Genomic DNA, 13,224 nt, shown 5'->3' with positions numbered 1-13,224 from the left:
GGATGGAGAGGCCCTGCCCTGCCCCTGGAGCCGTCATTTTGTGCAAGTCCCATCATACGAGCTCTCTCCAGTCAAATGAGGTTGGTAACACCTCCTTCACGGGCTGCTGTGGGGAGTAGATGGGGATGTGCCTGGGTCTGTGCAGGTGCTTTGTCAGCTGTGAACACTGTACTTCCCCGGGAAGCCCAGGTCAGCCCACTGGGAAGTAAGCTGCCCCTCGCTGAGCAGGGACTTCAGGGGAAGGGGGCCACTCAGCCCCAGGGAGGAGGTAATATGCAGTGAGAAAGGGGACCCAAAGCTGATAGGGGCTGGATGGGCCCAGCCTCTGTCCTCTGGAACTTGAGACTCATCTGGTTCAGATGAGCCAGGAGCTTCTGCTTGGAAGTTGCAAAGTTCACTGCCAATGCCAGAATCCAGGGTCTATCTTGAGTCCATGGCAGAGGGTTCTGGAGAGGTTTCCCCAATGGTCTCCTGCTCCTCCTCTCAGGGTCCTGATCTCACCTCCCAAAACCTTGGCCTCCTTTGAAAGGCTCAGTGACATTGGGTACATTAGTTTAAGGTAGGCTAGCTGCTGTCACACAACCCCACATGCATGATGGCCCAGACACAACAGATGTCTAATTGCTCGTTCACGTACCTGTCGCGGGGAGGTGGAGGTGTCTGAAGGCAGGGCCTGACCGAGGCTCTGCCCTCCAGGCTTCCCTGGGGGTGGTCTCCTCATCCTCCAGCAGTGGGGGTGAGGGCTTGGAGGAGCATGCATGGGAAGGTTTTCAGGAGCTGGACATGGAGCTTCTGCCACATTGCATCAGTCAGAGCTCAGGCAGAGGGCTGCATCTAACTAGGAGGGAGGCAGGGAATGTGATTTTGGTGGGCAATTAGTGACCTCCACCACTCAGGACCAAGGCTGGCCAGATGGTAGCTTTCACGTTGGACCCTTGGGGATGGCTGAACTTTGGGGGAGAGGCGGATGATGCACAGGAGCTCCAGTCTTCATCAGTCCCCCTTCGCAGTGTCCACCAGCCAGGGGCTAGGTCTTCCGTGGGGAAAGGAGGCTCAGGTCCTGCCACATGGTCCCCCACCCCAGGTGCTCACAGACGAGTTCCGCCTGGATTACTGCCACCTCTGGCAGTCGCTGATCTGGACTGACATGGAGAAGGTGAAGAAGTACAGCCAGCGCCTGGGAGCCGGGGAGCTCTACCCCTTGTTTGCCTGCATGCTGACCGCCCGGTCTTGGGACTCGGTCAACAAGGGCATTGGCCAAGCTTCGGTCACTGCCACAGAGGTAGGTGGTCCCCTCCTGGCCTTGCCTTCTCCTAAATGTGGGGGGTGGGGCCACGGGTGGCCTTTGGACCCCTTCCAGCCCAGGGTCTGGGGTTCTGGGCTAGTGGGCTGTGCCCTTAAACTAATGGACTCAATGTCACTGAGCCTTTCAAAGGAGGCCAAGATTTTGGGAGGTGAGATCAGGAACCTGAGAGGAGGAGCAGGAGACCATTGGGGAAACCTCTCCATGATCTCCATGGGCAGCATTGGCGATCTCCTGGGGGAGAAGCATCCCTGGAGGCAAGGAGGGAGAGAGAACAGTGTCTCACTGTGTCTCTCCTGGCCTCATCAACCTGCTCACGGTAACTGTGTAATCCACACTGCTGTGCCTTTTGCTCCAACCCACTCACGCAAGATTTCAGGCTTCCACCAAGTTCTCCTCCAGGACTTTCGGGAATCCCCAGGGACTGTTTCATCAGTAAGTCTGGTTCCACTTGTGCCCCTTGCAAGCTTCCTATATGCCTCCCTACGGGTGGGGGGGGGGGCACCTCAATTCCTCATGCAGCACTGAGGCAGGTCTGAGCACACACAGGTCCCATTGTCCTCCCTGAGTGTGTGGCTGTTAAAACTGCTTTTTTGGGTCTCTCTTTGTTGTTCATTTCTCCATTGGATCTAGACGAGAATCCCATGGAGCCTGGGCTGAGACTGGTCCTAGCAGCCCCTCCTCCTTGTACTCCTAGCCACCTCCTTCCCAGACTCCTCATTCTCTCATGGAATTGGCTTCTGTCTTCCCAGTCCGTCAGTTGGCCAGACCTGTGCAGACTTGCCCATAGCCAGCTTGGACTCCGCCGAGGACCGGCTTGGACTCCGCCGAGGTCCCTGCTCACCACAAGGGACAGGTCCCACTTGTGCAGCCAGACAGACCTTGGGTGGTTCTCGTCCCCTCTCAGAGCCTCATGGTCCTCCCCTGGAAGCTGCCTTATGATGAGGGCCTTTAGGAATGGCTGGATGGAATCTTAAACGATGTCACCAAAGAGGCCACCTCTTGCCATCTCTTGGCTCTGCTTTCCTGCAAATTGACCTCATTCTCCAGTAAGCTTGGTGGCAATGATGACCGCCAGCAGCCCCAGGCTTGCATGGCTTTAACGAGAGACCACCTCCCTCCCTCGTAAAACAGGGATGATAATTTCTGTTTTATTGATAATGTGTGGAAAGTGCCTCCCCATGGTTCCTGAAACTTGTTCATCGAACAAACATTCGTTTTTGCTGGAACTGAGACTAGGTGCTGGGGATCCAATGATGAGCAGACAGGCCTTCCGTGTGATCTGCTCTGTGGTTGAGGGAGACAGACAGTAGACAAGTGAGCAAATAGGTAAATGGAATACTTGCAGGTTGCAGATACTGGAGGCAACAGGCAGGGTGAGTAATGGGGGTGCTGTAGATTGGGTGCTCAGAGATCTTGCTGAGCATTCTGGAGGACAAGGAAGGCGGCACAGGCAGAGCTTGGAGAGAGCATTCCAGGCAGAGGGAATGTGATGCGCCAGGGCAGGGAGAGAAAGTGTTGGCACGGTCTGGAGTGTGGCGAGGTGGGTGCTGGAATGAGAAGAATTTGGGGTGCTGGGCAGAGGGAGCTTCACACAGGGCCTCATAAGCCATGGGAAGAAGTTTGGGTTAGTTCTCAGTACAAAGCAAAGCCTTTGACAGGTTTCAAGCAGGAGAAGAATGTGCTCAGAGTTGTTATTTTATTTTATTTTAAAGATTTTTATTTATTTATTTGACAGAGAGAGATAGCGAGAGCAGGAACACAAGCAGGGGGAGTGGGAGAGGGAGAAACAGGCCTCCCGCGGAGCAGGGAGCCCGATGCGGGGCTCGATCCCAGGACCCTGGGATCATGACCTGAGCTGAAGGCAGACGCTTAACGACTGAGCCACCCAGGCGCCCCTGGAGTTGTTATTTTAAGTATCTGGAGGGAATAAGATGAGCAATGGGGCAGTTGGTCAGGAGGCTGGGAGGTGATGGGGGCGCAGACCATGCTAAAGGCAGTGGAGGTGGAGGGAAGCAGAAGAGCCAAGGTGAACTTTGGATGTAAGACTGAGAGGCGTTTCTGTCGACTTGGGTGTGGAGAGGAAGCAGAGGGAGGAGTCAAAGTTGCAACACAGTTTTTGGGGGTAAGTTATAGGGTAGGGGGAGCTACTTCCTGATATAGGGAAGACTTTGGGAAGGACCTAGTTTGGGGTTGGGAGGCAGAAGTTAGAGCATTCACATAGAGGCATCATGGGCAGTCAAGCTTGGAGCTCAAAGATATAAATTTGGGAGATTTCAGTGTGTACATGGTATTTAAAGCCTCAGGGATGGACAAGATCGTATGGTGCACAGTAGGTAGGTACTTCGTATATGATATGTGTTTTCATTAACCGAGTTAGAATTTTATTTTGCATTCTTATTCACTTATAAAGACCCAGCATAAATGCTGCTGTCTTAGTCTGCCAGGGTTGCTGTAATAGAATACCAATGACGAGGTGGCTTGTACAACAGAAATCTATTTTCTCACAGTTTTGGAGGCTGGAAGTCCAAGATCAAGTTACCGGCAGGTTGATTTCTGGTGCAGCCTCTCTCCCTGACTTGCAGATGGCTGCCTTCTTGCTGTGTCCTCACACAGCCTTTCTTCTGTGTAGACACACTCCCGGTGTCTCTTCCTCTCCTCCTAAGGACATCAGTCCTGTTGGGTTAGGGCCCCACCTTTATGAAGTCACTTAACTTTGATTACCCCTTTAGAGGCACACTGGGGTTAGGCCTGCAACATAGTGATTTGGGAGGGACACAGTTTGGTCCATAGGCCAGCCAGGAAGCCTCTCCTCATCACCTTTGCCAAAAGTGGCCCCTTAACACTTGTATCACTCATGTGCATGCACCGTAAACTCTCTCGAAGAGTAGCCTTTTGCGTACTTGTATGAATTCTCCAACTAGCTGGTGAGTACCTGGAAGGCAAGGATCCTGTCTTGTACATCTTTTTATAAGGTCCTCGGACCACATCTAATAGAGGGATATTCAAGTAGGTTCTGGAGACATGGACTCTAGTTGCTCACTTTGGACAAAAAGCCCTGATGTCCAGAGGTGGGAATTAGGGGCCTTTTCTTCTCATGTATTGTTTCTTAAAAACAGGAACACCTTTCCCAGAAGTCTCCCAGCAGATCCCCCTTGGTCTCATTGGCCAGAATTGTGTCTCATGTCCATGCCTGAGCCAATCACTTGGCAGAGGCCTTGTGCTCAGAGCCGACAATGGCTGAGATCAATCAAGATCCCCCCTGGGGCTAGGGAGGGGCTCTGCCTCCCTGAAGAGCACAGCCCCAAGGGGTCAAGTGAACAAAATGCTGCTCTTTTGACAAAGGAGAATGGGGAATGGCTGTTGGGTAGGCACCTAACGGGGTCTACTGTAGATAGCCACCATCGGGCTAGTTCAAGCTTGCAGAGATAGCCCCTAGAGGGAGTCTGGGTGGGTGCCGGTGCCTTTATTTGCTCGAGAGGAGCTGAGAGGGACTGTCTCCAGGCCAGTCCCAACTTTGCTGAGGGGGAATCCCTGTGGTGAGCAAGACCTTGGTCTGGCCTTAGCCCTCAGGCAGGATGACCCACAGCTGTGGGGGGAGGCAGTGGGGAGACAGCCAGCCTCAGTGCCTGGCTTCGTTTTGAGATGTTCCGGTCTGATAGCTCCTGCCTGAGGGACATTTCGAGTCTCACAGCCACTCAGTTACCAGCCTCACACACATGTTCCGGAAGGGGCTGAGAGTCCTGCTTGTGCACAGAAGGCGGCCATGTGGGGAAGCCTTGGCAGCACAGCCGGGCCCCTCCTTGTGACTTCGATTAGCACCAAGCGTCTCCCCATTCCTTATCTCTGCTGACCCTTTTGGTCCAGCTGGGATGTGGGCACGGAGGGTATGAGCATTTCCAGTTTTGAGATGAGGGCACTGGGTTAGAAGAGATGAAAGGACTTACCCAGGGTCACAGTCCTGCTGGGAGGTGAGAGGCGGTAGGGCCTGGTGGTGAGGGCGTGGGCTCGGGAGCTGGACTTAGGGCTTCCAATCCTGACTCAGCACTTACGAGCTGTGGCCCCTGTGCGGGGTGCCTAACTTCTCAGTGCCTCGGCTTCCTCCTCTCAAATGGGGGTGATGCACTTGCCTGATAGGGTTGTCGTGAGGATCAAATGAGTTCATGCCTACGAGCATTTTCTCTGGGGACTGAGAAGAGGTCAGAGGTGTACTGTCGTGCTTAGGGCTCTGGCTGGGGGCCGTTGTTTGCCCAGAGCCCTGCAGAGTTCAGGGACAGGGAAGGGCGGGAGGCCAGACTTCACATGCAGACACCAGGGTAGGGTAAGGGCTAGCCCTGGCTCCTGCTCTTGGGGCTTTGGGACCTCCAGCGCTGGGCCGGCTGAGACCGGCTCAGCATGGGGGACTGTGATGGGCAGTGGCTGTATGGGCAGCAGGGGCTCTGGGTAGGTCTGGTGGGCTGCAGCGGCAGGCAGGATATAGAGCAGGACTTCGGAGTTGGGTTGGGGTCAGAAGCTCAGATCTATGAACTGCACCAGCCTGAGCTTGGCTGAAGGGATGGGGGACATGACTCCGAAGGTACCGGCTTCCAGGGCTCCTTCCAAGCCTGGCCTGAAATTGGTGGCAAGTGGGAAAAAGCCTTGGGGAGTAACACACAGGTGAACCCCTGGGCTGAGAGGCTGGCGAAGTCCAGCCTCATCTAGGGATTGGTGAGGAAGGAGACTACCTGCCCCGGTCAGTACGGGCTTACAGGCTTGGAGGATGGGTATTGGTGACCTGTGGGAAGCCAGGGATAGCAGAGGCCCCTGCTGATGTGTTCTTGTACTGCGTCCAATGCTTGGCCAGAAGTTGCGGTGAGATGTCTCTTCCACGTCTGTCGGACTACGAAGCCCCTTGTGTTGAGCTTCCCCCTGGGGAGGTTCCTAGTGGTGCTGAGGCAGCCATGCTAGGAGCTCCCTCCTGGAGCTTCCTTGCAGCCCCTCAGCCACGAGCTGCCCTGACACCTACCACCTGGGCCCCACTCTCCACACCAACTCCCCATGTCTGTGTCCCTGTTGCTGCTTCAGGACGCAGAGATCCGCAACAATGCAGCCAGCTACCTCCCCCAGATCAGCCAGCTCCTCAACCATGTGCCTCGCCAGATGCTGCTCATCTTCAAGACCAACGACCTGCTCCGTGGCATTGAGGTCGCCCTGGGCACCCGTGCCAGGGCCAGCTCCTTCCTCAGCATGTCACGTTGCTGCATCAGAGCGCTGGCTGCGTGAGTGCGGGCTCCAGCCTCTTCTCCCCTCCCAGCTCTCTGGCCTGCCCCACGCTGGGGGGGGTGGGTGTACTGTTCGCCTCCACTTTCTCCCACCAGTCCCCAGGGCCCTGCCTGAGCTCCCCAGTCTCCAGCTCTCCCTGGAGGAAGAGTTTGGGGCAGGAAATGACTCCAGCGAATTCCCCGGTTCTGGGCGGTGTGTTTGAGTGGTCCAGAGAGCCACCTGTACTTTGTCAAACTGGTGGGTTCTAGGACATCACCCTCCTAGTTAAGCTTTCCAGGTGATTCTTACCCTCAGTAAATTTTGAAATGTTTTCTGAGAGTCTCAGTCCCATCCAAGTGTCCCCTGGACTTGAAATCAGGACACCCTGATGTGCATCCCATCTCTAACTGGTCCCAGGACCTGTCTTCCCAGCATTGGCTAGGCAGCAAGGCCAGTGTTCTTTCCCTGCAGGTGTGTCCATGACTCGGGGATCTCAGATCTTTATAGATGCCTCAGTACCCTTGGAGTGTTGGTGAAGGGAGGGAAGGTGCTTCCTCAGGGAGATATTGCTAGAGAAGTGAGGGTTCTAGGCCCTTCTTCATGAGTGTGCAGATACATGGGAAGAGCCATGCTCTGGCTGAATTTTCTCACCTGAGAGGGGAGCCCAAGACTGGGGTCAATTCCCATCCATCCTATGCAGGGAGTGGGTCATTCTGGCAAAGTGTCTGGTGAAGGGAGCATTGGGCAAATACATCATGCACCCATGATCAGATATTGAATTAGATTATAGCAAAATAGACTGCACACAGAGAGGGCTGAACATGATTTATTCTTCCTTTGAACGTTCTGGAAACGAAGTCTTGATTTTCATCCTGTCCTTTTGTTAGTGCAGAAGGGATTGAGCTGTGGGCTGACTCCATACTGGGCTCAGCCTCTCAGGACCACCTGACCTAGTTTGCAGGTGATTTAGCCTCAGAAAGTTTGGGAAAGCTTTTATATTTGAGTTTGGGAGGTTCAGGATTGGCATGTATTTACTAAACATATGGAAAAAGGGAAACATGGGAATGTTCTACCCAGTGGGTCCACTAGGCCTTTGATGCCCAATGAAACAACTGCTTTTGTTTACCCCACTTATCTGGAAAGCTCCTGTAGAGTAGTTGAGTTCTTCTAGTCCCTGGGTGGGCAGTGTCATGATCATGTAACCAGGAGTCATCCACCGGGGCGGGGGTATGGTGAGTAGGCTAAGCCACGACCTTCCATTGTTCTAAGTGATAATGAGCCTTCTTGCCCATTTCTCTCTGGTTCTCTCCTTCCTTCTTGTCTTTCCTGCAGGCACAAGAAGAAGAACACCTGCTCGTTCTTCAGAAGGACCCAGATCTCTTTCAGAGAGGCCTTCAGCTTATGGCAAATCAACCTTCATGAACTCATTCTGTGTGTGAAGGAGTTGAGGTTGGCCACCTGGGTCTTGGCCCTGCTTCGCCGGCTGTTGCCCACTTCATACTGAGTGGACTTGCTGTCCCCTTTCCCTTTCCAGGGTGACTCTGTGGTGGGCAAGTGGACTTTCCACTCCTCACTCTTTTGTCATGTCCCCAGCCAGGTACCCTGTTTCTGTCACATGGTAACCTGGAGCCCCACAGTCATTGTCCATGGCACCATTACACTCCACCTCCAGAATCCCTCTCCTACACTGTAGGCCTTGTCTCATAGGCTATGCAAGCTGTCCTATGCAAGAGGTTGCTCTCCTTATCCAGGGAGATGGCATAAACAGTCTGTTTCCCACTCCTGGTGGGCGCCACTGGGTTGGATGTCCCCTGGTGGGTGCCATTGAGCTGCAGGTCCCCCTACTTCCGGTAATCATTCCTACTGTCAGGATGGACCACGAATCCCACTGACTTCCTACATGAATTTCTACATTTAACTTGTGGGAAGTTGGATTTTGTTGGAAGAGAGCACAGTTTCTGAGTTGCTCGGAGCAGATTCCCTCTCCTTGCCCTGTCATTCCCAGAGGTGTTGCACCTGAGCAAGGTGACTTGGCATCCGAGGCATGAGTTCACGGCTGTCCTGGTGACCCCTTTGGTGTTTTATGTACTGCATTTCAATAAAAACCCCTTCAGGGTCGCAGGGAAGGGCTTTGTTTGTGGGATTTTTATTCTAGATTGGGAGTGAATCCACACTGGCTGTTAGGTAAGAGTGGACCTGGATGCCGTGGGCCACCGTGTTCTACTTGTCATCTTGCCCCTGTCATCCTTCCAGCCTTTCCCTATGTGACCACTTCCTGCCCCTTGTAGGTGTTTCTTCCTTTCCAAGACTCTGAGACTGTGGTTGGAGGAGTTAAGAAGCCCAAGGCCAGGAACTCAGAGGCTCTGCTGAAGCCTCTGACTTGGGTTTCCCTGCGTTCTCACCACGTTCCCTGTGAGTGGGCACCTGCTTTGTTCTACTCATTGCTTCCTGACTTAGCCCTTTGGTTCGTCATTTGATGCCCGTCCTGGAGACTGTAGTGTAAGCCTCAGCCACTGTGGCTAGGGTTCCACTCTGAAACCTCCCTGTCACCTATCTGGACTCCATGTTTCCATCTCTTGCCCACCTGCCAGAGTTGCCCTGCCCCCACTCAGTCATCTGCTCCTGTTTCTGGGACCTCCCCGAACTCCTGCTGTAACTCCAGGTCCATTGGCAGGTCCTACTATTCCTGTGCTCGTGGACGGTCATTGTATTTGAGTCTCTCTGATCTTACTTCACCCCATTCACAGGGGCAGGAAACTGCTAAATTTGAGTCTCCTCTTCTCTTTATTCATAATACAACAAGCAGATTTTCCACTGACCAGAGATTATTTGCAATCCCTTTATTTCCTGAAAGAATTAATTGTTCTTAGTCACCAGTTGGATGCACCCAGGGACCTGAGAGAATAATTTGCAAGATCTGTTATTAATCATGAGGATGCATGCTGCATATTATATTTTATGGTGTCTTTTATAGCCACAGAAGTAAATATAAATGTTCAAGGTAATGGTTACTCGCTTTTCACTTTTAGTTTAATGGTCGGCTTCCTGCTGTCCTGGGATCTAAAACATCAGCATGTTGCCAGTGGGCCCAGCACCCAGGACAGTTAACCAGGGAGAGTAAAGAATCTGGGAGAGTTTGGGGGTATAGGGCAACTTAAAAGTAGGAGGGAAGTTAGCTGATGATTTTTGAGTGCCTTTCTCGGGGAGAAACCATGCTGGGCTCTTTGTAAAAAAGTTACATCATTGAATTGTTCCATCAGCTCTGTGAGGGGGAAGGTCATGAGAGGGAAGGGTCATCTCTGTAGAGATAGGAATCAAGGCTCAGGGAGGGTTAGTAATTTTCCTGAAGTCACACAGCTGTTAAGTGGGGGCCCATGCTTTATTTTTTATTCCCAGTGCTGTAGATCTACATCACACTCGCTCTTTGGCCTGTCAAACGTGCCCGAATTGAGTCTCAAAAACCCTGATTTCAGAAGGGATTGGGTTTTCCGTGGAGGCAGGGGAGTCCAGCATACTGGCTGGGGCCCAGGGCAGGGCGGAGCTGGCCCGCTGTGGCCTGCATGCAGTTCTGAAGTGTCAGAGTTAGTGCCGAGTCCACAGGCTTCAGGGTGTAGTTCCCACAAGACGGTTCTCACTTCAGACACAGGCTGCAGGTTTGGGGGGGTCACCAGGACACACGCACTTCTGACCAACTGGCTTTAAATGTGGGTGTTCCCACACCCCCAGACTCAGTAATTTGCTAAAATGGACTCAGAACTCAGGAAAGCAATGTACTTAGGATTACAGTTTGATCAGGACCAGCCAAATGAAGAGGCACATGAGGCAAGGTCTAGGAGGATCCTGAATGCAAAGCTTCCATGTCCTCTCACGTGGCATCAGGACACATCACCCGCTCGGCGTATCAGTGTGTTCACTGAGCTTTAGTGTTCAGGGTTTTTATTGGGATTTCCTTGCATGGACATGATTGATGGAATCACTGATCACATGATTGAACTCAGTCTCCAGCCTGCCCTTCTCTCTCCTCCTTGCAGAAGGTGGGCTGATATCACCCCCATCCTGGGTCCTCGAGTAAAAACTCAGGTGTGATCCGAGGGGTACACCCTGAAAAACAGGAACACTCCTGTTGCTGAGAAATTCTGAGGAGCTACAGTTATGTCCCAGGAGCTGGGGACAAAGACCAGACAGATTCTTTATTGTACAATAACCACTCTGGTGTCTTCTTGTCCTGTGCCCTTGGCCCGAGGTATGTCTTTATGGACTGACTGCGCGGGCCTGTGCCTTCTGGTTGGCCTGGGTGGAGCCATATCTGGAGCCCAGATTCCCTCCCGGTCTCTGTTCTGTGGGTCAGCGACAGCATGGCTGAGCTTCTGTGCAGGACCTTGCTCTGCTCCCTTCTCTGGCCTCTGGAACTTGCCCTGAATTGATTTGGGTTTGATGTTTCCCAATAAAATCCTGTGACTTCCCTCTCCCAGCAGTGACAACGTGTCACATTGGGAAGTCACCACCAGCTTACCCTGAAGAGTGTTTTCCCTTTTAACACTTAAATACTTACTCAGTTTAGGTGTGGGCTTCTTTGATTTGGGCAACATGGATATTTTTCCCCTTCCTCTTTTCAGGTGGAGTAGAGAGAAATGTCAACTCTGTGGCCAGGTGTCTAGAGCTTCTCAGGTGTGTGCTCAGTTCATAGTAAGTTGAGAATCCTGGCTTGTCCTAAGTGCTAAATAAACATGCAAGTATTTCGAATCTCAGAATACTTTTATCTTCAGGGCTGTTGAAATCTGTATATTAAGAGCAAACTACATGTGCCACTCCTCCTCTGTTAAGAATATTGCCTGTTTGGTTACAATGTTAATTTTGGCGGAGCTCTGAGCCCACTCTCAGTCCTCCAAGAATGTAAGCAGCCCATGAATGACCTCTCAGAAAGCCAAAGGGGCTCCTAGAGGCACCCAAGCAAATCCCTAGGGGCAGGACTCATTGGGAGGTTGAGCATTACCCTCCATGTGAGCAATTATGAGAAGAGTTAGCTGGAGCCCTGGAAGGGGCACTTGGGGCTTACATGGTTTCCAGGTGTAGCCGTGAGGCACTAGGGCTTAAAAATTGGGAACTGGGGATGGGACGAGACCCTAACAGGCAGGACGAACAAAGCCACAGAGAGTGGCGTGTTCTTCACAGCCTGACCTTTTGGAGTGGTGGTGTTGGTTGGGCTGGACCCTGGGGACCTGTATTCAGCGAGAGTCCTTGAACGCCAGGCGCCCTGCTGCTGACAGGTAACCCAGCCTGACCTTGCAGTTGTCTCCCAGTGTCCAGAGGGGGTAAGTTAGTCTCACCTATGATTATTTTATGAATAATTGTTATTATTAGCCCCCATGGCAGATGCCATTCCCAACCCTGTTAGCTTTTACCTGCCCTCTGATTGAGAGGCTGAAGAGTTGAGATCTTGTTTTCCTAGCCTCTCTTGCAGCTAGAGGTGACACATGACATGAGAAATGAAAGGGAATCTCATTGAAGGCTTCTGGGAAGTTTTTCTTTAGACATTGGTAAAGGTGTCGTTTTTTATTTTTTTAAGATTTTATTTATTTGACAGAGAGAGACACAGCGAGAGAGGGAACACAAGCAGGGGGAGTGGGAGAGGGAGAAGCAGGCTTCCTGCTAAGCAGGGAGCCCGATGCGGGGCTTGATCCCAGGACCCCGAGATCATGACCTGAGCTGAAGGCAGACACTTAACGACTGAGCCACCCAGGTGCCCCAATTAGGGTGTCATTTTTTAGTGTTGCCCTTCTCTGCTCCTTCTTGTGGGGGAAGTTGGTATGTGGTTTTGGATATCTGAAACTACAGCAGCCATTTTGTGACTTTGAGGCAGTAAGTACGTGACTTTTTATTTGGGCACCTGTCATTTCCTGCTGAATGCCAGACAGCCTTCCCAGGTGTTTATGGATCTTGGAACAAATGACATACAAGCATTGATGGATGTGAGGTAAAGGTTATTGCTTGTATAGTAACTAGCAAAAGGATTACCCTGGGAGAAGGCTCAGGTTTGGTCTGGAGTGAAATGTGAGTGAGGCATGGTAGGGTCAGGGTAGCTCTGGTTTTTCTTGGGGCGAGACCAGGATGAGGGCTCCTCTGTGGGGGCCATGGTTTCCATGATTTGAACTTTTCCACCAGTGTCAATGGAGGGAACACTTGGGGTTTCTTATCGGTTTGCCCACACTTGGGGCCAAAGGGAAGCTGTCAGGGTCAATGTCAAAAATGCAGTCAGACTCTCACACCCATGAAAGTCCAACAGGCTGAGGATAGCCCACCAGAAAGGTGGAAGGAGCCTGGATCTTGGATGAGCCCCCTGCTAGGTGGTGAGTGTGGCCATGTACTATTTGCAAGAATAGACATGCGATAAATATTTGTTGGAGAAATGAATGTGAAGGGGGTGCTTTTAGAGGATGGGGAGGCTTTCTTCTGAGTGTTGTTTAATCAAATGCTCCCTACACCCATGGCTTAAAGGTGGTGGTCAGGAGCCCCATGCTAGGTCATGGTGATCTGACCATTGAGTGGCTTGAAACAACACAGATTGGTTATTTTATCCTTCTGGAGGTCAGAAGTCCAAAAATCAAGGTATCAAACACGCTGCATCCTTTCTGAAAGCTCTAGAGGAGGATCCTTTTCTGGTTTCTAGAGGCTGCCTGCAT

General features: G+C 52.1%; 1 protein-coding gene across 11 annotated transcripts in view; it reads left to right on the top strand.

Moving 5' to 3' along the window:
• The window catches only part of ADCK1 (aarF domain containing kinase 1), a 145,215-nt gene that overhangs the window by 106,120 nt on the left and 25,871 nt on the right, over positions 1-13,224 (top strand). For 7 of the 11 annotated variants that reach the window (XM_034993394.1, XM_034993398.1, XM_034993388.1 and 4 more), the window contains one exon: positions 1,085-1,969. In XM_034993394.1, coding sequence (XP_034849285.1) covers positions 1,085-1,831 — 747 coding nt within the window. In that variant the 3' untranslated portion in view covers positions 1,832-1,969. Of the gene's footprint in view, positions 1-1,084; positions 1,970-6,367; positions 6,562-7,876; positions 11,213-13,224 lie in introns of those variants that run through there. The other 4 variants (XM_034993399.1, XM_034993397.1, XM_034993396.1 and 1 more) reach the window with 1 other exon arrangement.

This window comes from Mirounga leonina, unplaced genomic scaffold, assembly GCF_011800145.1.
Source record: "Mirounga leonina isolate KUSES-001 unplaced genomic scaffold, KU_Mleo_1.0 Mir_82, whole genome shotgun sequence".
Classification (NCBI taxonomy): domain Eukaryota; kingdom Metazoa; phylum Chordata; class Mammalia; order Carnivora; family Phocidae; genus Mirounga; species Mirounga leonina.
This window is presented reverse-complemented; position numbering and strand designations above follow the sequence as displayed.